This window comes from Dromaius novaehollandiae, chromosome 2, assembly GCF_036370855.1.
Source record: "Dromaius novaehollandiae isolate bDroNov1 chromosome 2, bDroNov1.hap1, whole genome shotgun sequence".
Lineage (NCBI taxonomy): Eukaryota > Metazoa > Chordata > Aves > Casuariiformes > Dromaiidae > Dromaius > Dromaius novaehollandiae.
This window is the reverse complement of record NC_088099.1, coordinates 156,039,029-156,063,558: the sequence shown is the minus strand read 5'-3', so window position 1 is coordinate 156,063,558 and position 24,530 is coordinate 156,039,029. Positions and strand designations below refer to the sequence as shown.

The following is a 24,530-nucleotide window of genomic DNA, read 5'->3' as shown; positions in this document are numbered from 1 at the left end:
TATGGGAGAGCACACAGAGCCCTGCTAACTAATAGTTCGCTAAGAACAGAGCTGAAATAGCTGCAGCTGTCTCTAAAAGGGTTTTTTGTTGTTGTTAGCAAAGGTGTTGGCGCAATTCCCATAACCACTACGTACAGAATTATTTTTCCTGAAAACTGTGTTCATCTGTGCTTTTGAAACCACAGTTGTGGGGCGAAAGCCCACAGGATGGTCTAGTAAGCGTGTTTTTTTGAGAAAAACATCTATCTCCGCACGAATTAAGAAAACCGTAAAAGATGCCTGCCAGTAGCAGTCATATGGTTGTGGTTAGCACATTCTTGCTGCCACTGTTAACAGGATCTAAATGGAGCATTCAGGATATTTGTAACTCGTGGAGAAGGCCAATTAAGTTGGGTTTCTGGTTCATATTTAGTGGTGTCATTGAACACAGTGGAATCCCAAGAAAACTTCTCTATTTAGGATTAGGGCTTTTTCATTTAGCTCTGTATATATAAAATAAACACACTGAGAAACTCTGGCGGTGCCTTGACGTACAGCTAAAGAGGGTAGCTGTTTATCCCCAGCTTGTCCACAGTCACCGTTCCTTGGTGGCTGTTGTGTCAGAGTTCAAAGCCTGAGGCACTGCTGACCGGGAAGAGATAGCCCCAGGGAAAAACAGCGGTGTATCTTTTAAAGTAATAGATTAATTACTTTTGCCTTTCTATTTGGAGTTCCTGTTGACATGCTAGATGTGGGGTTGGATCAGCACGGGCAAATCCCCTTTTTAAGGATCAGTACTTTACGGTAGCATCAGTACAGGCATAACCAGGTGGATCCCACTATATTCAGCCACTGTAAAGGTAAGTTTTTAGTGGTAGGTCTTCATGCTAGTATCCTGCTTTTTAACTCTAATGGTAAGCAAGGTAATAAATTTAGCCACCTAACAGTATTTGAGTTTCTAGAATGAACATAATGTTTTTCCCCCCCCCATTTTTCTAGACTCATTGAAGTTCATTCACCTGATGCCAAGCACACCGTGGTTCTAAGGAGTAAGGATTCGGCTACAGCCCAGGCCTGGTTCAATGCCATCCACTCCAGTGTCAATGATCTCATCCCCAGGGTGATTGCAGAGGTCAGAGACCAGCTGGGTAAAACAGGGATTGCTGGAAGTCGAGAGATTAGGCATCTAGGCTGGCTTGCAGAAAAGGTAACTAAAACGTTCTTGTTTGCATATCTGAACTCTGTCTCTGTCTCTCTGTTCCTGAATTCAGCCTTGACTGAAAGTATAGAGGCTTATTGAGATTCTGGTTTTTGATTTAGCTTTCATGATGACCTCTCTCTTAATGTGCCAAGTATTACTTGTGCTATTTTTTTTTTATACCTGGAAGATCCCCTGAGTCTTTGCTTCTGTACGCCAGTTAGCAAAGGCTTTCCTGGGAGATCAAAAGTCTCGTGATTCCTCAAGAGTGTACATTTCTGTGAGTCGCAAAAACTGACTCCAGCCTCCTGCTCCTCACAGGTAACCGGTTGCTTGGTCTGCAGTCCACCACTCTGCTGCGTCCACCCGCAAGAGCTGGGCACGGGCTGGTTTGTGAGGCTGTCCTCCCCGCTGCGTCAGGGGAGCACGCTGCTCAAATGCAACGCTGCATTCGAGGGCATCCTCCTAGAAGGCAGATTCCGCAGCTGAGCACGTGTTTGCAGCTTTTCCCCCCAATCTTGCACAGTCTGAGTTTCAAAATACTTTGACGCCACCGTGGCCAGTGGAAAATAGTTTACGAACCAGTAGCCTGTGGAAAGTGGACCCAAGAACACACAGTGTCAATATGAGATAATTTGGTTTGAATCAGTACTTTCAGAATTTGTTTTCAGGTCTGTGCTAACTGATATGCATGGATTGACCCCTGTAACAGCACTGGTATTGTGCCTAGAAATACCACCCACCCAAATATTGCCTGGGTGGCCATTCAGAGCACCTCTACCTCTTGAGCTGGGTGCCTACAAGTCCAGGATAAACGCCCACTGTGTGTACACTATCCTCTCAACCTATGCATCCAGCAAAGGAGCATAAGGCAGACTATGGTTGCCCTTCAAGGCATATTGTACCTTTTAGCTCTGTCTGGGATTTTTTAGATGGAAATAATGGGAGCCACAGGCACAGCTCCCGTATTTCCATCTAGCATTCTTTGAAAGGACACACCATTGCTTTTTGGTAAAATGTGGGACAGGTCCACACTCCTTTAGTGAGGTGAAGGTTGCAAAACTTTTCAAATATATTTTATAAATGTTCCTGTTCCTCCATCCAAGCTTAAAGAGTGGGAAAAACAGCAGAAACCTGTGACTTAGTCCTGTAGGGAATGTAAAACTGGAGGCAATGATCTCAGCTATTGGTTAAAACTCCAAAGCCTAAGCACATTTTATCAGTGTTAAACTGGACAGCAAGGGGGTCCTTAGTCTTGCTTTCCCTTTTGTATGCATTTCCGTAAACTTTTGAAAAACTGAATATAACTGGCATTTTCTGTTTGAAAAGTCTCTCCTCTGAAAGGGTTAATACTCTGTAGCAGAACATATATCTACCTTATGCTTCATAAATTAGCATCATTTTAAGAGGATACATGGCATGCTTTTTTAATGAATTTCCTTTGTTTTATTGGGAAGTGTGTGCTTAACAGTACTTTGTAGTGGGGTGAAAACAGAGAAGTGTGAAATTGAGTCCAGTTCCTTAGCAGCACAGTCACCAACAGGACAGTTAAATAAGAAATGTAAGTGAATACTGTTCAAAAATATGGGAAAGCTAGTGTGTGGTACGGTGCTGCTGGCACAGAATAGCCTTTTTTCTTTGATGGGCAAATGTTTTCTCTAGTTATTGCTGAAATGATTCTTTTGAGTGAAAGTTTTTATAGAAATATACCGTGTTGTTTTAAAACTACGATAGTTTGCTATTTTCATAATGTTGAAAGTAGTGTTTCTTCATCTGGAGAGGGATGTACCCTTAACCTGCCCTCTCCAAGGCAGTTGCTATGTAATCTCCAGTTCTCACGCTTCTTCCCCCCCTTCCTTTTGCCTTATGGCCTGAGATCTTCATGCTGTTCATTCTGGACCAACTCACGATCCTATTGAATTTAGTAGTAGAACTTGTGTTGCCTTTAATAGGGCCAAGCTGTGGTTCTGTGCACGTTGCAGGGTATTTAGAAAGGCTGTCATCAAGAATTAGCCTTGAGAGATTCGCAGTGAGATTGTAACTGAAAAGTCAACATGTTTTCCTTGCTGAACTAACCATCCAGAGCTCTGCAATAGTAGTGGAGTGAGGTCAAAAGTTCCCAGCTTCTTCTTATTTTGGAGATCTGGTTAAAGCAAAGAAAGTCACTACATATGGTAAAAACCTATATTAAATTGTTTTATTTTGTCGCTTGAAAGTGGGCTGTAAATCCTAGATGCAAGAAAACTAACCTGTGGGGTAAGAGAGGGAGGTGCAACCATACACTGTTGAGAGGACATGTTGGTGGCAGCCAGGCAAGGTGCTAGCCACAGCGTGTTTCCCAGATGCTCCCCTTAACGTAACCCCTCCTGCAAAACCTGCATTAGCCAGTGGGGAGAAATTAAATTCTATGGTGATTTTTGGAAGCACACCAGGAATACCAGTTTTCTTCTCCTGGAGGGAACTTTCTTGCCACATCCACTGCTGGTTGATTTCTAATTTCCAGAGCTTAGAAAGCAAATCCATGGGGGAATGGACCTTGTTATTAATAGTGACAGAATAAAACATGTGGCTTGTACTCCTCTTAATATTATTATTATTTTCTCTGTGATTTTTTGTGGCATATCTTGTCATTTTTCCATGGACTGCAGTGGGAAGAAATCTGAACCTCATTTTGAAAAGCATCTTAGATTGTAACTTTTAAAACAGCTTTTATTGCATTGCATTGTGTTACTTATATAGCTTATCCTTCGAGTGAATTCTCAGCAAAATGGAATGACATTAACTGTGATGAATCCTTTTGGTTGCTTGGGAATGCAAAATGTAATCCCATAGAAATTTCACTGTAATTTGCTGTGATTACTCCCTGCTTTCATTAAAGTATTTCCTGGTTTGACATTTTTTTATACGTCTCTGCTCCCAACTTAGCTCTCAACTTCAACCTTTACATTTCTACAAAAATAGATTCATTAGCTGAGTCTCTCTCAGGTGGGTAACGCTAAAATAAATAGTAGGTTATCTAAGGTACTGTGTAATTGTGTGCTGGCAGAATTCTTCCATGTACGGGGTACTTCTTCTCTACGAAGACAGCCCTTAAACAGCGGTGTTGAGCGTGCAGCCTCCTGCGTTGGGCAGGTCCACCTCGGGAGGCCCCTCGCTTTGCCCGTGGTATGCCCGAAGGGGTCGGCCTTCCGCGGGTCCAGCACCCGCAGCCACGAGCTCGGCTTGGCTTTTAAGAAAGCAGAAAACTCACAGGGACATTATTGTAGGTAAGGAGGAAAACAGCCAGAAGCAATCGTTAGAGGTGCCAAACTCCCTGTTTTATTAAGACGCTAACCTTGTCCCAACCTTGACCCTCGTGGGGAGGGTTTCTGAAGCCGGCCAAGGAGTAGGGAGTTGTGTTAGTCACCAGCGTCCTAACGCTTTTCTGTTACCAGCAGAAATGTCGAGTGCCAGTTTGTAAGGATGTGTGCATGCTCCCCGTAACCATTCCTTTCTTATGTTTCTCTTTTCACTTCAGCAAGACCGTGGGATTAACAAGTGTGTGAAGCAGGAGGGAACAGCTCCATGTGGGTTTTAATCTTTCCAGAACTTTATTTTTTTTTAATGCTTTTCATAAAGACACTTCTGGTGACCTAATACAAAAAAAGTTAATAATGTAATCCTAGCTGAGGAACTTCCGTGTTAGATGTTAACTGTCCCTCTTCTCTCTAGGTATCCTTCCTATGCTTTCAGAAATGGGTTTCCTGCCTCCCTTTTCTCCCCTCTTGTATAGCTCTGCCCAGGCAGTGGATTACAGGGGAACTGAAATAGGCATTTCTGATTTTCTCATCACACTTACCCACATACCGCTGAGTTTTTTCACAAGGAGAAAATTTTGCTCTTGCACTAGATGGCTAAAATGCTTAGAAAATGGTAGTTTATTTTTATCACTTTGTGTGTCCATTCCAACTGAACAAGGTGTTATTGCAAAAAGTCTTATCTGTATTTTGGCTTCCTTCATGCAAACACAAAAAGGAGTTCTGGCAAAAGTCTTTTTGTGGAGGTAGTTTTCTTCCAGCTCAGCAGAGTGACTGGCCATCCAAGCAAAAGCATTACTTGTTCCAGGGGTAGCTGAATCTGTAGTGAGGCATCAATGCTGTAGCTAGGTCGTTAAAAAACAAAAATAAAAAAACCCCATAGCTCTGTGTCTCTAACTGTGCTCACTGTGCCAGTGAAACTTTAAATGTAGACTTGGCTAAATGCAGAAGTGCTTCTGCAGCCAGAGAACATTGTCCCTTCTGAATGTCAATGTCTTAACAGACAATGGGTTTGTTAGAAATGGTCTCAGGGCTCCTTTGAGAAACTTAAAAATAGGAGTTGCTGCAAGTTGTCTTTTATAATGTTAATACTTGAAACTGCAGAAAAATTCTTCTCTTGGCTTTTCTCACTAGATCTTAACTCCTGTATTTTGCCTGTGTTCACATAGCTCTGTATGCTCGGGGCAAAGGTATTATTGCTCTCAAAAATCTCATGTGTAGATCAGAGTGGAGAAAATACCTGATACTGGCGGGGAAATAACGGAACTGGCATGGTGAATCGGAGTTCTCTTTCAGCTCATGACACTATCTCTGAAATGAAAAGTGTATTAATATATTATAGGCTGTTCGGTCTCTTCTACCCTTAGATAACCATATCATTGTATTAGAACTGAGGTGTGGGACATGTCATAGCAGAGCGATCTTCTTCTATATTGAGCTTTATTTTGCAGTATTATATTTATCTTCCTGCTCTCACTCTAATTCTGAAGAGTGAGCAATAACAGTAAGATTGTGAGACATGCAAGCTGTCCAAACAAGATTTAGTCTAATGACATGAAAGTTTAGCTGAGTCTTTTTTTTTCCAATATAAAATGAAGACTTTTTTTTGTTTTTTTACCATTTCCTTGGCAAGTAAGTTCAATGGTTTGCAAAACAAGTAGACAGCAACAGAGCTGCATTGTTACTCTGATAACAGATACTACGTACAGGTTTTCAAAGAAGAGAAGAGACACTTCAGTTTTAAAATTTTTTATAATTGCTGAATTCCTAGAACAGACCTGTAACAGCGGGCTGAAAACATCTTTGTAGAAAACGCCAACCCATCAAGTACTTAAAACATTTGGTTTTTATTTAACATCATCGGTTCTGAAGTTTGGCTTTAACTGCGTCCCTGTGACACAGTGCAGAAGCAGAGCAGTGGCAAGATGGCACTTTACAAACCCGTTTGGTGGCAGCCTGCACGGCTCTGGGCTGGGGCTGCTTGCCGCTCTCCCGCTGCAGCAGTGGTTAGTGCTCGTCTCACCCCGTAAGGAGCCGGGGCACGGAGTGACACTGGCAGAAAGCACAGTCCTTTTTGGGGAGGTGGTGTTAGTTTTCTGCAGGTTTATATCCATGCACCAGCTCACTGTAGGTTTTTGACAAACGCAAATTCCAGTGCAAGAGAAGCATAAGGAGCATGTCGCAAAGGTGTAGGGATAGGAACTACCTATTTAGGCAGCATATAACTCCTTGATGGGGTTAGCTGACTCATCAGACTGCACAAACGGAACTGGTGGCATATTCAGTTGCACTAATTCTGACATCTTTGTTCTGACCCTGGAAACTACCTGTGCATGTCTGAAACTTAAGTGAACTCTAGGCTGCACAATGTCTTAACCCCTACTGCAAATAAGTGTATAGTTTAACCAGATAAATGGCCTGCTAGGTGCATTAGCATTTGCTATGAAGACTATTATTCAAGTACCTAATTTCTTTGCAAGGAGATTAGATTTGCCTAGCATGGTCTTCACTGCAATTTCCAGTCTCTACAGCTTTCTTTTTCTTCTTTCAGTCTCTATTTTAATAATCATCTGTGTATTTCTGTGGGTTTTCTTAGATACATCTATCTGTTTGAAATATGAACAGGGAGAAGGGTCTTGTAATGTGCCCTCAAGGCAGTGAGTGGAAGCGCTACCTAACTAGAAGGCCCAGGAAGAAAAGTAAAGTAATTTGGTCCAGGTCTCCTGTTCTGAGAGGTTAGAAAAGGATCTGACTCATCACACTGATAATATATAGATGACAAAAATCTTAAAATTAATCTGACCTTTTGAAGACTTCATATACCTCAACTGGGAAAATCTTCTGTGTGTCCTAAATTAGAAATTGTACATTTAAATCCTGGCTAATTATTTACTTTGAAACACTTAAGTAAAACGATGAGTCCTGCTTTGCCCTATGCTGCTAGACCTTGCAACTAATTAATTCCAGAACTTATTTGTTTGCTTTGTAAAACACCACAACAGAGTGCCTAATTACATTAACAGTCTTCATTATCTGGGATAACGATCGGCCTGTTCTTAGGAAAGACGTAAACCTGAAATAGCATGAAGAGTAATTTCCTCTCCCAGATTCAGTAAGGCTGCTCCGTAGGACGGTTTTATCAACGCTGATCGAATGTGTCAGAAACTTCAGTTCTTGTGTTGCTTCAGGTGCATCCAATGGATGGATATATAAAGAAAACTCTAACTAAAAATAACCATTTCATTCATTATACTGTTAGGATTTTCCCATAGTACACGTTACTTCTTCCCATGCCAGTGACAGCCAAGCAAATGATAAATTTAACTCAAGCGGAAGTGCCCAGTATAGGGGATTGGAAAGAAAAATAAGTGTAAAGATCGGGGTGATAAATCATGAAAAATTGTAGGAATATGAGGGCAAATGGAAGGAATGAGACTGAAAGACCTGAGCTTGAAAGTTAGTCTTTTACAATACAGTTTAGTTAAAAAAAAGAAAAAAAGAGGCTACTCTAAGCAGATAATTATGGCGCATTGCTAAATAGCTAAACGAGTGCTATGGTGCCTGCATTAGCCTTAATGTGTAAAATTATTCTCACAGGATTTGAACTGAAACATAAAATCGGGCCCTACACATCCCGTAGTCCTTTCCGCAAGGATTGCGTTAGTCCCAATACTCTGGCCAAATTGCAGCAGAGGTAACTTCAGCCTGCCTGTTCTCCTTCTCCCTAAGTTTTAATTTAACTGCCTTAAACACACTTGTCTTTAGATTTTTCATGAAATACAGCACATTGCTGTCACCGCTCACTTGAAGCCCTGGAATGAGCAGAAAGTTTCTTTTTCATTGCGTGCTGCTGTGCAGTTTTATTCAGCAGCTCTGGTCCTAGCTAGCACACACGGGCCGGCTCCGAGGGAGGAAACGAGGGCGCAGAGCTCAGGAGAAGCCAAAAGGAAATGAGGGCTTGTCTCTGCCTCCCCGGGGTCCAGCAGCCGTTTCCGTGAGCTGCTCCGGGGCCGTCATCCCGACGGCCACACGTAGTAGGAGGGTTGGGCTGTGCCCCCGCGTCCTCCCGCCGGCCGCCCCCGCCTGCGTGCCTGGCCCTATCTTCTACGTAACCAGACCTGAGCTGCTGGGCTAGGTTTTGCTGGACGAGGGACTGCCCTGGTGCGTTTTTGGTGTTGCTTGTTGCCTCGGCAGCTGAAGAAGGATGTGCCCAGAAGGCCTCACCTGCCCTCGTGCACATGCCAGGGCAGCTCCCCAACTTCGAAATATATTTGCATTCACATTCAGTTGGAAAAGAGCCAGAGACATGTAGGCATGATGCGAAGGAAGGCTTTGTTCCTCTTCCTTCAGAAGCGGGTGAAAGGCCTCCTGTTTTCTCTCAACCTCTGAAAGTAAATATTGCTAGAAAGAGAATGGAGGGGTTGGAGAGGATGATGCTCCTTGGTTTCCAGATGTGATTTAAGTGTAACAGGAGCCTTCCCTTAGCAAAAGACATGCTGCATAAAGAAGCAAAGACCTGTCCGAGGCAGCACGTGGCCCTGCTGTCAGTGGTGACCGGAGAGTGCCGGTCCACACTAATTTTAAGCACTTTGAGGGCCGCCAGAGCTGGTCTCCTCCTGCCCCGTTGTGTTTCTGCCCCCTGCCTTTGGCAGGCGTGCGTGATCAGGCGGTGAACCAGAGCAAGCTGACACTGAGCTGACCAAAGAGACCTGATGTCTAGGGGCAAAACTAACTCTGCTGAAATGGAGAACAGGGCAAACGCAGACTGCCTGTGCAATGGGAAAGTCCTGAGCATCGTCCCTCTTGGCCACGCTGAGCTGAACAGCACTGTGGACCAGCAGCTCCCCATGGACCCTCAGTTGTACGAGGCAAACAGAATTAATCTTACGTCCCCAGGGCTGATTTACTGCTGTTATGTGTCACTAGGACAAGATGGGGACTGAGAAAGGCAGTATTTGCCTTCCTGGTGCTTTTTCGTGCTGGGCCTTTCCACATGGTGGTTCATCCCATCGGATGTGGATGGCCTGGGCTACCTTTGTACTATTTCTGTTTGCTTATTTGTTTGATTTTTTCTGCTTATTGGCTGCATTTATGGAGTCTGAAAGGAAAGGAATGTCCCTCCTGGAAAAAACAGATTTTGCATTAAAACTCTGAGGCATGCAGTTGGAGAGTAAACGCTTTGACAGACTTAGCATTTTTCCGTTCCTATTGCTCTTTCCCAGAGGTGGATTTAGACCCAGAGACGTACCAAAGACCTGACCTGATCTCCTGGCTTTGGCAGAGGTTGGAATAGCCCTGGTTTCAAGTGGTTTCCAGGTGTATCGGGGTAGTTTCACACTGAGGCAGGGGTCTGCCTGGAAGGAGGACCTGGCGGGAAGGACCCGCCACGAAAGCCCTGCTGCTGCATCCTGCAAGTGCCGGAGGGGTGATGGCTTTCCTGGGGACCGAGCGGGCACCATGATGGGCTGGGAGCCAAGCTGCGAGGTGAAGGAAAGCCCTCCTTGCTCCTCCTGCCGGGACACAGTGCAGGGGCAAGATTTGTTGTCAGCTGTTAAGTTCCCATCCAGCTGAGTTTTCCCTGTTCCAAATGACCTTGTTCTCATTTGCTGTTGTTGTCTTCTGATAATGCCTAGGTTAAAAATCAGAAATGTGTTTGGTGTGTTTACCTTCAAGAAGAAGGGACAGGTGCATTAGGGGCACCTGGACCTTCAGGCTCTGCCCGACATGAATTCCTACCCCTCCAGTTGTCAGGTTTTATTTCTAATGAAACAATGCCCCCATTTCAGCTTTTTGATTAATGGCGTGAACAAACAGATTAGCAAGCAGCAGAATAGGCCGTAAAAAAAGAAATATTCCCTCTCCCCTGCAACCCTTCCCCCCAGCAAAACCCTTCGCCATTTCCAGCTGAGAAAACTCCTGGCAAAAGTGGAGCCATTCCTAGCAAAAATGCCCTAATTCTGAGGAAAACATTTGCTTTTTCACTTGTGTTATTGTATAGTGTTGCCGCATCCTGCTCTGCCACTCCGCTCCCAGCCAGAGGTATGTTGTCCCTACTCGCAAGTGATTTTAGGACAGATTAGCTAGTTAATGTTTGAGGAATATTGCAGAACAGCTGAATATCACTGTTGGCAAAAGCAGGAGCAATATGCTTTGTATCCTGTTTTGCCAAACAAGCATTAACAGAAAAAAAAATAAGCACAGATTTTCTAAAAATACCTTGAAAGGAATCTAAGTGCTCAGTTGGAAAGAGGGATTGACCTTTAGAAGAATAGGAAGGTTTAGAAATGTGTAGTGGTGGGGGAAAAGTTATATGCACTATAGTTCTCACTGTGACAAGACGTTTACTCAATGCAGACTCTACAAATTCAGTCCAATTTTAATCCTCAACCTCTGTTTATGTAATAGGCTTCTAAGGCTATTAACACCAGCCTTTTACCTTATTATCATATCCTGTAAAAATAAAATTATACCCATGATACCATGACAGCCCTAACAAAAATGTGCTATTAGACAATTATATTGCAACACAGCAACTTGAGAGACTGCAGGAAAGTATTTCTTTTACAGCCTAATTGTTGTATCAATAGCATTTTCAACACTTTTGGTTGCTGAAGAAAAGAACATGATGATGCCGTAGGCAAAATGGTGTATTTTGAAGTACTGTTTTCAGGGCCTGACTGTGGCAAGAAGCTTGAGTTATGAATGAAATCCTCCTAAGAACTGTACTTAAAGCAAATCCATTAGTTGAAACCGTCGCTTGTAGCGTTCCTCTTCTCTCCCACTCTTTTGCTAGGGTCTGTTTTGTTTTAGTTATTTTAAGACAGAAAATGTTTTGACACTGGAGTTTAAACTAAAAGAAATAATACTGATAATAAACAAATATTCTTTCATTTCCTTCCCCCAGATCCTTCAAATCTGAAGATTTATTTCTGTCTGCAGAGTTATCCTCTCTGCTTAACTGGACACTACAGTAATGGATAGTGCACATCCAGATAATTAGTCTAACCCCCCTTCTAAACCCCAAAGCCCATAGCTACCTTTAAGCTCTGCATTGTCTTTACTGTAACATAAATTAAAGCTTTAGCAAAGGACTGAGAAAACAAATTGATAGTGAGGGAGCCTCCTTGCCCTCTCCAAGGGGTTTCCTCCTCTTGTTTTTAATGAGGCCCAAATTAGTTGTCATTCGTACGTTCCCTGATGAATAGTTTGAAAGAAAAGCTTTCTCTGCGCACAGCAAATTTTGTGCCAAGTTGCTGACCTTTGCGTTTGGTAAGACCTCATTTGAGTCTTAGTCCCAAGCCCAAACATATTGTTGGATCAATCATGTTGATTTTTGGCTCTGATAGTAATGCACAGCTAATGAGTTGTACGGTGTACACATTAACCTCAGACCTGACAGTGCTAATGCCAGGCACGTAGCAAAATCACACTGGGGCTTCAGAAAAGACATACAGTGCTGGCATCTTAATAGAAGCAGACAATTAAAAACTGTTGAGCAGTAGCACAGGTTCACTGCTTGTGGGATGTAGGATTTAATCAAAGCAGGAAAAACAAACCATCTTCTGTCTGTTTGAAAAAAAAATCTCAGCATCATAAAGGTGCTTTATGGACTGTGAAATAGAGAGGAAAGCCTGAATGTTTACACAGTAAGATAATGATTTTAGTACCAAAAGGGAATCTACTTTGGGGAACAGCCATTGAGTAACATTAGGTTTAACCTTGTCGCGCAGAACACTGTGCAATCATTACCACGGCATTTCTCACTATTCCGGAGCGATGCTGTATTTTTTTGATCGGTAGCTGCACGATACCTTATTTAGAAATACCTCAGCAAGGACGATTCTCTGTCCTCACGGGTGAAAGTTTCTAAGACCAACTGCTGAGTTAGCACAAACAGTCAGCATCACGAATTTCAAAAGCTGATGTTTCTGTTCGCTTCTGAAAGTAACACTTCAATCAAAGGGCCAAATTTTAATCTCATTTTGCAAGTGTATATCTAGGGAGAGACCATAAAAATCAGAGGAATTGCCTTAAACCTGACACATTGCCTACAATTAGAGATGAAGTTTGAAGATATGGGTCCTCTAATAGAAGGTTCAGTCCTCTGTGCCTTGTTTGGGACTTGTCTGCACTGGAGCAGGACAGGGCTGTGCTAGTTTGGATCTGCACACAGCCCAGCTGTGACTTGTGTGATGCCAAGCTTGCAGGGTTCAAGCTCCAGGATTTAACCTCTACCTAGTAACAGTCCAAAGCATTTCCCATGCAGCTCCTGTTAGGCAGTAACTTGCTAACCATCTTCATGGAGTGATGGACAAAAACCCCAACAGGCGCAAGATCCTTCTCCCTGCCGTTTTCCTCACTTTAAGGATTAGGAAAGGAGGGAAGAATTGCACAATGATAATACAAGAAAGCAAAACGTTCAGGTTTAATATAAGCCCTAAACAGCCAGCTGCAGGAGAGAGAGAAGCAGAAGCAGAATAAATGTGATCTCCACAGGTCACACACAGTTTTATGTCCTCCTCTTTATGCTATGAAAACTGATCAATAATGCTGAAAGAATGTTACTGCCTGAAATAGAAAATCAAATCAAATCCAATGGAAAAACTCAAAGTACATAGAGATGCAGTCTTTGATATTCGCATTAGACTTTGGGTGCAAGTTAGAAAAAACAGCATGATATGACTAGCCAGCTCTCTGTGGAGCACAAGCTTCTGTATCAGGGCAACCTGAGAATGAGAGGTAGGAGATGGTGGGTAGGAGAATCCAAAATAGGATCTTCTGGAAGCATGGAGCTCTCTAGATGTATGAGCAGTTGCCCTATACTTGCGTTGTTCCTGGTAGAGCTCACCATCAGTAGGCAGCCAGTTCATCTTTACCATGTCATGGAGAAGTTGGTCATAAGGGAAGTGAAGTGGTCTCACACTCAGATGTGAGGCATTGGGAACGTATCCCGTCAGACATAGCATAGCTGTAAAAAAATTAGGTACTGCTTTCACAGACCTGACCTCACTGCAGAACCTGTTGCAATGACATCAGACTTTTTTGCACAGCACACAGACGTAATGCAATTTAAGCGGAGATGTGGTAAACAATCTTTAGGAATAACCACAAAATAGGATCCATGGAAAGCTATGCAGTCCATTTTAGAGCAGGTTGTGCTGAAATGTCACCTGGCGTCATGGCTATTACTGCACTAATGGCAGCGTAAAGTATTTTTCTTTTGGTAACCCAGTTTAGACTGATGGGCAGCTTATTATTTTTTCAGAAAAGTCTGGTGGCAGTAGAGTCATAGATATGACAAGCATCAGAAATTAAACCTGTCAGAGATGGGGATGAGAAGAATCAGAAAAAGCTAGTGAAAAGCGATAGCACTTAGATTGCACGCTGTTTGGAGCAGTAAGCCATCTTGTCAGCAAGCATGAATACGGTGGTTTAACTCCATCAGCTTCAGCAAAACACACCCGTTCCTACCACCTCCAGTGCCAGGGCTCTCGCGAACCTTCCTGGAGACCTGGAGAGACAGTCAGTGACATTTTTTTAAGTGCATATTTCCCCCCCTCCCCCCCCCCCCGGCTTTGCAAGGGTATATATCAGGTTGCGTGATGTGCCTGTTTAATAAAATCGGTGCACAAAAATAGGCTCTGCAGCCAAAGTGGCCAGGCCTGTTTCTTCATGTATACACAGGGAGGACCATGCGCATGTCGGTCGGGGGGGTCAGCCCTCCTGCTCCTAACGTGCTGACATTGCTGTTGAAGCCAAATGGACTTTGATGAAGGTTTTCTCAGCTGTCGCTTGGATGCCTTGTGTTTCAGGTTCTCGTACGGTAACAGCAGCCTGCTGGAAGGAAACACCTGGTTTTTAATCACCAGACACTAACGACTGTTAGCCACACTGACGATTCCTGAAACTGTGTGAACACATCGTGTTATTTGGGTGGGAGAGGGAAGGGGGTTACGTATATGCTGCTGAACAGATGCTGTTAGGCTAGTGTTCATTTACTGATCTTGTACTGAAAATAGTTGCAGATACCGGCCAGAGTAGACTGCTGATGCATAGTATGGAAATAGCCATTTTTATGGGCTTTATACTAGAAATGTCAGTGATGTTTATGGAAAAGAGTTTAAAAAATTCACTTTGTGGAGAAAGCTATGCAAGCGAAACTTACCCATTTGTTTATAGAGAGAAAAGCTTGTATATTATTATGAAAATAAGTGTATGCTCTTCTGTCTGGCCTCATCTCATCCCATATGCAAGTGACCTTCTGCGGTGACCTTCAGGAGGGAAATACATTAGTACCTTAGGCTTAAATGCACATATGTGTTCATTCCCCTTAAAAACACTTTATCATTGCTACGTCCCTTGGATCTCTGAATCATAGGGTTAAAGAATACATTAAGAAAAATTTCAGAATGGAGATGTAAATTTGTGTACCTAAAACTGCAGTCAGACGTTAACAGGGCAAAAGCAATTGGAAGAGATGGAAGAGGCTGTTGGTAGCAGACGTACCGCAAAGGAAGCGTAGCATGGGTAGGGATTGTATAGCTGCATGTGGTAGTTTGGGAAACTTCTTATGTGACATTTTGTCTGCAGGTCCACAGCTTTTGTGTTTACTGGAAGAGTTGGTCATTGAGGAAGAACCGCCTGATTACTGGGCTCTTGCTTTGTTGTTCCAACAGTTGCAACACTGATTGTGGTGGTGCTTGTGGTTAATAATGTAACACGTTATTAACCTAACTAACCACATTAGTAGAAGAGGGCAGAGGAAGCAGCCAAACCTGGAATGCCATTGGGCTGGACTGCAGCATGAACAGACTGTGCTCCAAAAGCTAACCATCTGAGTAGGCAAGGTAAAAGAAGGAACGCATATGGAGCCGGGCGACAAGTGTTGCGTTTCTGCTATGGTATTTGTTCCTGTGGGACATAAGCCAAATGGAACGAGCGTAGAAAGATGAGGAGAGATTGGAGGAAGCAGGGATGGCAGCGTTGGGAGAAAGCTTGGGCAGCTGAGGGTAACAGGAGCCGGTGGGAGGACGACGGGGGAAGAAGCAGCCCACGGATGCCATGCAGGGGGTTTTGAGTGCAGACAGGTGTCCAAATTGTTGAGGGGACTGGAACGTGTTGAAAACACCCCTATTGGAAAGAATAAGGCCAGCCCTTTCTGAACCTTTTATAACCTTATAAGATTAATTCTTCACAGCTGCGAGGAGACCTCAGGGGAAGGAATTTTAGCTTCTCTGTGTTCTTTCAGTTCACATTGGAAACAGGGGCTGCTTGCACTCATCAAAGGCCACGTACATCATCCGTTTCCATTGGCCTGGAGTAGCGTTGAGTAAAAGTTCAGTCTCTGCCCCATTCAAATAGCTTTAAACAGCTGCTCAGATATTTGCAAGCAGAAGCAGAAGGAATGGGAAGTGGTTATAGGATCGCATCCAAGCCGATGAACAATTCTGAACACCAGTTACGAGGAACAAGCCTCTAACCGATAACTGCTCTGCACCTGTAACCCTGAACGGATCCGTAAAGGGGGTTGAATGTTAAAGTTTTGACAGCAGGAGCATTGCAGGCTGCTCTGCTAAAAAAGGAAATGTAAGAGTACCAGTCTCAGAGGTAACACAGATCACACACTTTTTTTGCTTTAAACTAGGGAGGCAGATAGCCACTGTGTTGTCATGTGCTAGTCCCAGAAGTTATCTGTCTAAAGCCCAGAACCGTTCGGATTCAGCAGCAGTGAGGGTTATGTGCACATAACACAAAAGGAAGCTTCTTTAGGATCTCCCCTTTTCCTAACAACCTTCCCCTTCCTAACGCTGTGTAGTTGTCCCCTAAAATTCCCTATCGCTGATTGTCCCTTCCTTCCTCTGATTTTAGCAGGGTTTTCTGAGGATGCATGTTGTCCGAGGACGTACTTTTAACTAAATGGTACTTTTAAAGAAGTGCTGCTTATATGCATGAAAATGTGGTAATAGCTAGCTTGATTTCCATCTGGCATAATTTAAGAGTAAATCCATTGACGTCAGTAGAATTGAGTGGATATAAATATAATTGAAGTCAGGTCCTGTATTTTTAAGGTTAAGCCTAGAAAATGCTCTAAGTTGCTCTCCCCCATCACTTTCTTTTCTCTTTCAAGCCCTGCCACAAATATGAATGTCTTAATTGGGATTTAGTCTATTTCTGCCCAGTTTAATCAAAGATCTGTCAGTAAAGAATTTTTGCAAGATGAAAAGGTGAAGCCCCCCTACCTATCTTTAGAAAACCTCGTTGGCTGCTGTTTCTGAAAAATCTCTACAGCAGTTGTTCTTTTTTTCCCTTGGTCAGTTATGTCAAGCAGTGTATCTGTAGCTATGTTTAGTCCTGAACACAAACATGAGATAGAAATGGAAGCTGGCAAGCGAAGAACCTGATTTTCCGCTCATTCTCACCGAATGGTGTTAATTAATATATTGTTTTCTTACAAATAGTTAATGGTGCCTGACTCTTCCATATGGCTAAGGAAATGAAAAAGCCAATGGACAACACAGTATTTAAAAATCCAAGAATTTTGGTACGAAAACACTGGTATGATGTCCAATCGTGTTTACCATACTTCTGAAAAGAGTTGTATGAATATTAGCAATTAACAATGTCAGTGAAGCACGTAGTTTCTAGTTTTCTATATTCAACTGAGTTGCTTCTGATTTTTATAGCAGTCTATGCAAGGAGATGTTTAGGCCAGTAAAGACCGAACGAGAGAGCTCAAAAAAGGACAAATACTTATCTTGGTAGTAGGAATAAAACTGGAAGAAATAATTTGTAAAATTTCTTAGTGATTTCAGTGCAAATACATTTCTAACACAGAGGGTACAATTAGGGGTAGTGACTGTGATCATTTTCATGTATGCTTGTCCTATCTGGGTTTTCACTTTGAAGTAGCTGCAAAAGTCACACTAGGTCTACACTTGCTTTTAGTGTTGTTACTCTAAGCTAGTTCTTACTGTAAATGGCTGGCACTTGCTGGCTGGAGTGATTTATTAAGCCACAGCAGGGAGGATTCTTCCACTGATGAAAGCAGTTGGATTATGAGACTCTCATGCCAAAAAGCATTTCGCTTTGGATATGTGACTAGTTTGTAAAGAGGTATGAAAGTCTAATGCTGTTACCAGGAAGTTCTGTGTTTTATTCAATATTTCAGGGGTGATTCTTAAATCTGAAACTTTAGTTCCTCATCTGAACCCCAGGACATAATCGGTTTATACTAGTTCTGGAAATTGACTTTACTTTATATAATACTTCTTTTGGAGAAGTGTTCAGTTCTCAGAAGAATTGTCCTCTGAGTAATTAAATGCTATGGTTATAGCACAACTATGAAAAACTGAGGATTTAAAACAGATAAAGAGCATTAGCTTTCAAAATTGCATAGCTTATAGCATACAATTTGCTGATATTTGTAGGATTTGGGTCTGTAGATTGACGGCCCTAATTGCATATCTTCTAGTAACCTAGATGAAGTAACATGGCACAGGACTAAATCCATTTGGTCTGGTGGCTAATTTAAAACTCAGCATAGAAAACTGCCAAGTACAAGGTTCTTTATGTTTGGCTTGCTAATATGGCTGTGCTGGACATTCATAGTTCCTATTAACACATGCCCTTCAATATTTGCTACATTTTTGTCAGGGATAATAGATTAATTAGAAGTTGTTGCCATAACCCTCTGGGCTGCGATCTTGTCCGATCCTGTGATATAAGCAGTCGCAGGTCTGGGGATGTGCTGCCTTCGGCCGTGACCGTAGGTGCTGCAGGAACTTGTGGTGTCAGTTCTGTCAGTGGCAAGCTTTGGGCTGACTGTGTCCTAGGGCAGTTCCCCAAAATGTTGCTGGAAATGCCAGTTGAGTGAGAGGTAACAGCTCACATTGTGACCGTAGGTACAACCCTCATAGCTTACTATGAGCCTTTTTACCTTAGGGATATTTCTTCTCCTGACATCTTCTGAAATCAAGAGATTTTATGAAAAGCTGAGCTCTCCTTTTCATTGTGGGATTCCTGGTTGCAGAGAAAAGCTTGCAAGTATGGAAGTTCAGCAGTAAAAAAAAAAAAAGTTTGATAGATCAATAGGTATTCAAAATGTATTTTAAATACCAAGTAAACCTCAGACTCTGATTTTCAGGCCACTTAGCATCTTCACAAGAGCTTTGGCTGACGAGGGTTGGTAATACTGGTTACTCATTAAAGCTCCCTTGTCATTTACTTTTGCAACAGTAGGGATGTGTGTGCGTTTATTCATGTAGTGTATACATAGTGGTGACAGCTATTAATTAGCAGTAAATTACAGAACCTAATGACAGACTACAGTTACCATCTAGCTCTGGAGTTCCTCTCCTACATTCTTCCCAGTTACCTATTTCCTCTGTGACCACCGCTCTCCTAAAATTACTTCTGAGAGGGTTAGAGTAATAACCATCTTAGGAAGACATTCTGCTAAAAAACAAAAACAAGTTTCTTGCTTGTCTCCCAAACATGTAATACCTGCCCTCGCAACATCCCCAAGATCACAGTGGCACATGCTCCAACACAAGAAACAATTTCCCAATGGTAAAACTAGTTAAGCACTATGATAGACTACCTGGGATCTTGTGGGATTTCCATCACAGAAAATTTTTTAAAAGGGGTAGACAAATTTTGGAAAGAAAGTTTATCCCTTCTTGAGCAGAGGTTCAATGAGTGGATCTTTGAAGTCCTTTTTCAGCCCTGTTTTACTAACCAATACCAAACCAAGCAGAGCTCTGAAAGTGTGGAAATGCCACAAAGTTCTTTTGGGAATTGATTTTGGCAAATTGATCGCAAGGGTTGATTTTGGCAAATTGATCGCAAGGGAGGAAGAACCATTTTTACTTGTGATGGGTACAATACAACCCCATGGAGAAGCAGGTGGAAAACAAGAATTGCATTTCATAGAGTGCTTTGAAATTTTGAAACTCAACTTTATCCTGCTTAAGGAAAGATAGTGAACTGGATATTACATGCAATAACTGTTCATTTCCTCACTTTACTGGCATTCTTGCTTCTGGGATCCACTGATGCTGAGATTCACCATGAAGACCTACCCAGGTCTCCCAGCTCTCCATATTGGCTGCCAAGGTGTAGCAAACTGGAAACCTGTTTGGTGGGCAGAGGTCTCTTGGAGCTCAGCTAGCTTTCTGGGCAAAAAAAAAAAAAAAAATCACCAAAATTGAACTGCCTCTGAAACTTTTTAATTAACAAATTCAAATGTAAATTAATTGTTTGAAGTTTTTCTTTCCCAGCAAGAAAGCAGATATGTTCTGTGAGTATCTTAAATAGTTTGTGGAGGTCTGACATTGTGCTGGCAGACATACAAACTTTCTGTTTCCATCCATTTTAATAAAGGACATGGTCTCAAATAAGTGAATAGCTTCGAAAATGTAAACCAGGCAAATAAATAAACAAAGAAACCCCAAAAGACAAATCTAGGAACTTTGTGTTCTTAGATCTTTACTTAGGCATCTAAATAAGCAGGTCTGGATTCCACACTGTGGAATTTTCAGCCAATTTGATAGCAACTTGTGTTTGCTCATTATTTTTTCAAAATAAGGCAAATTATTAAGGATTTAGTTTAGTTTACTTTAGTTTAAGGTTTTGTTTTAACAAAAAGGCCCCCAAATATTCTACTCTTTCCTGATACATTCAGCATGTCCGAAATCCCAGTTGATGATGTATAGCATAAAGATTTTGTCAATAGTTTTTGAAGATAATACGTTTTTGTGCCAGGCATGTAGTGAATTCACTCACTTGCTTGATGTCATTAATTGCATTGCAGTCCATCAATATTATTGAATACTGATCAATGGCACATTAGACTGAAACGACACAGTATTCTGGACTGTCCTTGAGACAACATAATAACAATGACAAAGAAACATCTTATTCTCTCTGGCTGTCCTGCTATTTTTTGTTCCAGCATTTGTGATTTATAATGACCCTTGAGCAAAGTAGTCAAATCTGTCAGTCTTGAAAAGGTACAACTCATGATGGGCCATCATTTCTGAGACTGAATACTGGAAAAGACAGTGTGACAGAGAAAGACACAACCCATCTTCTTGGACAGATTTCAGTCACTATAGTTCTAATATAGACATTGATGATTACCTGTCCTTCACCAGACAATGTGTAATCATTTCAGATGACATTTTACATCTGTTTGAGGCATCATTAAAAACTGCAAGCTGCTTTCAAATCAAAACTCCACCTCTAGCATTCACATTTGATTTGGCTCTGTTGACAAGTGTTCTTGAGTTGATAATTAGAAATCAATGCATTTTTATTGAACTGGAAGATAAAATGTATGTGTCCTGAGATAATGGGGATTATTATTAGTTTATCCTAATATAGTACCTACTTGACTGGTTGAAGTCAGATTCAGTTGTAAATTAAAGACTCTTTAGAGACAGTGATTTGAAACCGTGCTCTCTTTACATTGATTCTGCTCCTGTATAATTACCATTTTAGCCCACTAATGAGGATAAACTCCCTCATAAAATGTTTCACTATGTCTTGAACAGAAAACTCTGCCTACAGCAAAACTCTAGGATATAGCAACCTGCAGAGTGTAACAGATAATTGTTGATGTTATTGGTATTGTGGGAATTTGGGGAAAATTGCTTTTCCCCACCATTGAATAACAGTAATCCAAGACTGTATCTATTCTTGAGCAGTTACATAGGAGATACAGTAGAACCTCCAAATCTCTCCACCTCTTTTCCTGCCTCTAATTGAAAGCTATTCACAACTATGATCCCCTTTCTCATGGAGCTGAGCCTGCTGTGCAGAATGGCTCCATGGACTGAAGTGGTAGATACGGGGCCATGCTATGGTCCCTTCTCAGTGTTTTCTGGGGCAAGGCTGGCTTACTGGAGGAAGGTGACTGCTGCATTTTTAAGAGCTTTTTCCCCTGTGCTAGCATTATTGTACCATGAGGTCCAGTGATTATTTTGAAGATGATACAGCTGGTCATCTTACCCAGACTCAAGCTGTGTCTTAGACATACCATCCATTCCTCATTTTAATTATGATTTTTTTGTAAATACTTATGAAACTTCAGATAGCTGCTATCACCAACCTTATAGTTTTGTGTTCAAGAGATGTTTTCAGAAAGCAAGCTGTGGCCAGTCTCACTTTGCAATCTGAAGAGCCCAGACATCCCATGTGTAAGCAATACCGACTCAAAATGCGCACAACAGATGCAAAGGTGTCTACTAATATCATCTTCACTTTTATCCCAAACATGTGGTGTGAGCGTGTTTGAAGAGGGAGATTGTTGGGTGAAACACAGATGCTTGCAGGCTATGTGGGTAGGTAGTTGCAATGGCCTGCACTTGTGCTTAGGTTTTTGCACTAATGAAGTAGCTTTGGGCACACTCCAACTATTCAGATCTTGCATTCACTTGTTCAGTGTAACTGATTAGAAAAGCCCAAGGTTAATGGTCTTTCCTTCCCTTTTTCCTCCTTCCCCTGTTCTACTTTTGTAAGTGATACATAAAAAGTGACCTCTTCCAGCACAGGTTTGTTCCCAAACAAACTGGCTTTGAAGGTCAGTTGAACTAGAGCTGGCCTTTCCACTACCTCTTTATCAACCTTCAGTTTCCAGTGCTAGCTGGAGCTGTTTTGACCTTTCCAAGTAAGTGTCTGGCTTGCCTTTTTTCTGTCTTTGTGTGTTACAGGTTGGGCAAGTCTTCCTTGCCTCAGCTCTGGGTTGATGAAATGTCCTCTTCTGTTCCCCACTCCTCCCTGCCAATTTCTGAGGAGTTAAAAGGAAAAGGAGAAGAAGTAATGCAGGTTTTTCTACAAAAATCATTTAGCTCAACAGTGCATCTTTTCAGGATTGGACCTCTGCTGTTTACAATGCCTTTCTATCTTACCACTGATAAATTACCACCAATAAATTTCAGACTTCAAACTCATGGAGTGAAGAAGCTGCTATACAAGAAAAGGTGTTTTACTCAGAAAGCATCAGAATACTTTTTAAAAAGCAGTAGAGTTCCTTTCACCTCCTCTAACATGAAAAACAATCTGTATCCTGAACAAATGGTGGTGCATTAACCAGCTCACCAGCTCCTTGCCTGGTTGTCTCCTCTCTGGGAACATTCTTGGCATTATCAGAAAGTTAGAGTCTCCTATCTCACTGCAAAAGAGGTTTCTAAAATGCATGAATTATTATTTTTCCTTTTTGAGTCCTCCCAAAGTTGGATTTCTATGTATCTAGGTAACCAGTTTCTGTGGACACGTCTCATGCAGTTGTTAAATATGTTATTTAAGGCATATTGTACACTGAGTACAGTTCATGTGATACTGGCTTTTCCACTACCTTACATGCCTTGTCTTTTGCAAGGAATCCACTACAAATGAAGGGCAGAATGTTAAACTCCACCAAGTCAGAAGGATTAAGTGTTTTGCACGTATTTTACTCTGCTATAAATGGTTTAAGGTACAGGGCGACTATGAAACAGCCTGCAATGCTTCGAACTCCAATAACCAATTTGTGTGACTACTACATTCATGTTGATGCAGTGCTCATGCAACATGTATACATATGCACAAAAAGCTGCATGTGTGGGGGATACTGTACAGCCAGCTGTAACTCGGAGGCAGCCTAAATCACAAATTTCTGATCCAAATGTGGATTTCTACTCTCACTTTTCCAGAGTTTCATAGACTTGTGGAATAATATGGGTTCAAAGGGAGATCATCTGGTTAAAACCCCCTGCTCTAGGAAGAGCCAGTTAGACCAGGTTGCTCAGGGCCTTGTCCAGTCAAGTTCTGAGTACCTCCAAGGGTGGAAATTTCACAGTCTATTTATTCCAATGTTTGACTGTCATCAAGGTGAAAAAAATTCTCCCAATATCTAATCAGAATTTCCCTTCTTTCAGCCTGTGGGTGTTGCCTCTCATCCTATAACAGCGCATCTCTGAGAAGAGTCTGGTCCATCTTCTCTGTACCCTTGGGAGATGTGCTGCCTCCTAGGCTTGTTCTCCAAGGGTCTAGTCCAAAATCTAATGAGTCATTAGAGAGACTCCAGTTGTCGTCACTGAGCTCTGAAGCAAACCTCTACTACAAAACTCACACTGGGTGCTCTTGCTTGGCTGTAGAAATTGTCTAAGGACATTCCTGTGTTGGTGAATACTGACAGGACTGAGACGCTTCTGTTGACATTTAGAGCTGTTTGGATATGAGCCAGAGCTGTTTGAACACCATATTGGTCCAGAGAGTCAGGACGTTAGCTTGAATATACTGTCGTGCCGGTTGACCGTGTTACTTCTGACAAAAGTTGGCTCCTGCCTTGTCATTTTGAAGGATATTTAGAATGGGTTTAGACCCGAACAGACCTGTCACAGGAGTGGGTATCCTTTGCATGTTCACCAGTGCCGGTAACTGTAGCTGTCTGTCCTGTGGCCTTTTTTGACAACCCCAGGGGTGAAGGGTAGCTGCTCGGGCTGGAGACAGGAGGGCTTAGCTTGGCACCCGGCGCAGGTCCCGCGACTCTCTGCCTCCCACGGTTCTCGCCGTCGGTTCCCATGGCCCCGCTGCTGGGTGCATGCATCGCCTGTGCATCGCTCGGTCACCGCGGGCTGCTTGTGGGATGCAATGTCGTGCCCCTTGGGGGATTTTTGGGTGTGCTGACTACAATCCAAGTCTGATAACGGCACAGGGCACCTTTGAGCTGCTGCCTTTGAGGTCGGGGAGAGAGAACGAAAATGGACACATTTTCATTAGCTTTTTCTCTAAACAATGTGCATATTATTTCCTGTTTAAAACTATGAAGGTTAGCAGCAAAACACCTCTCCTCTTTGTGTGGCGTGGGAGGTGGTGTTATCCCCTGCCTGTGGCTGTCGCTTACACCCACTCGCACTGAAAATTGCCTCCCATCAAATGAGCTCACAGAAATATGCACAGTTTCTTATTTACATGATGTATTTCTGCATTGCTGCTGCTCAGCTCAGGCAATGCATACTTTTCAGTCACAGCCACTATTTTTGGGACCTGACAAGCAGGTTTCTGTAATGAATCAC

At 42.4% G+C, this 24,530-nt stretch overlaps 1 protein-coding gene across 1 annotated transcript in view; it reads left to right on the top strand.

Moving 5' to 3' along the window:
* Window positions 1-24,530, top strand: part of SNTB1 (syntrophin beta 1) — a 120,341-nt gene that overhangs the window by 75,452 nt on the left and 20,359 nt on the right. The window contains exon 3 of the mRNA XM_026110109.2: window positions 979-1,186. Coding sequence (XP_025965894.2) covers window positions 979-1,186 — 208 coding nt within the window. The remainder of the gene's footprint in view (window positions 1-978; window positions 1,187-24,530) is intronic.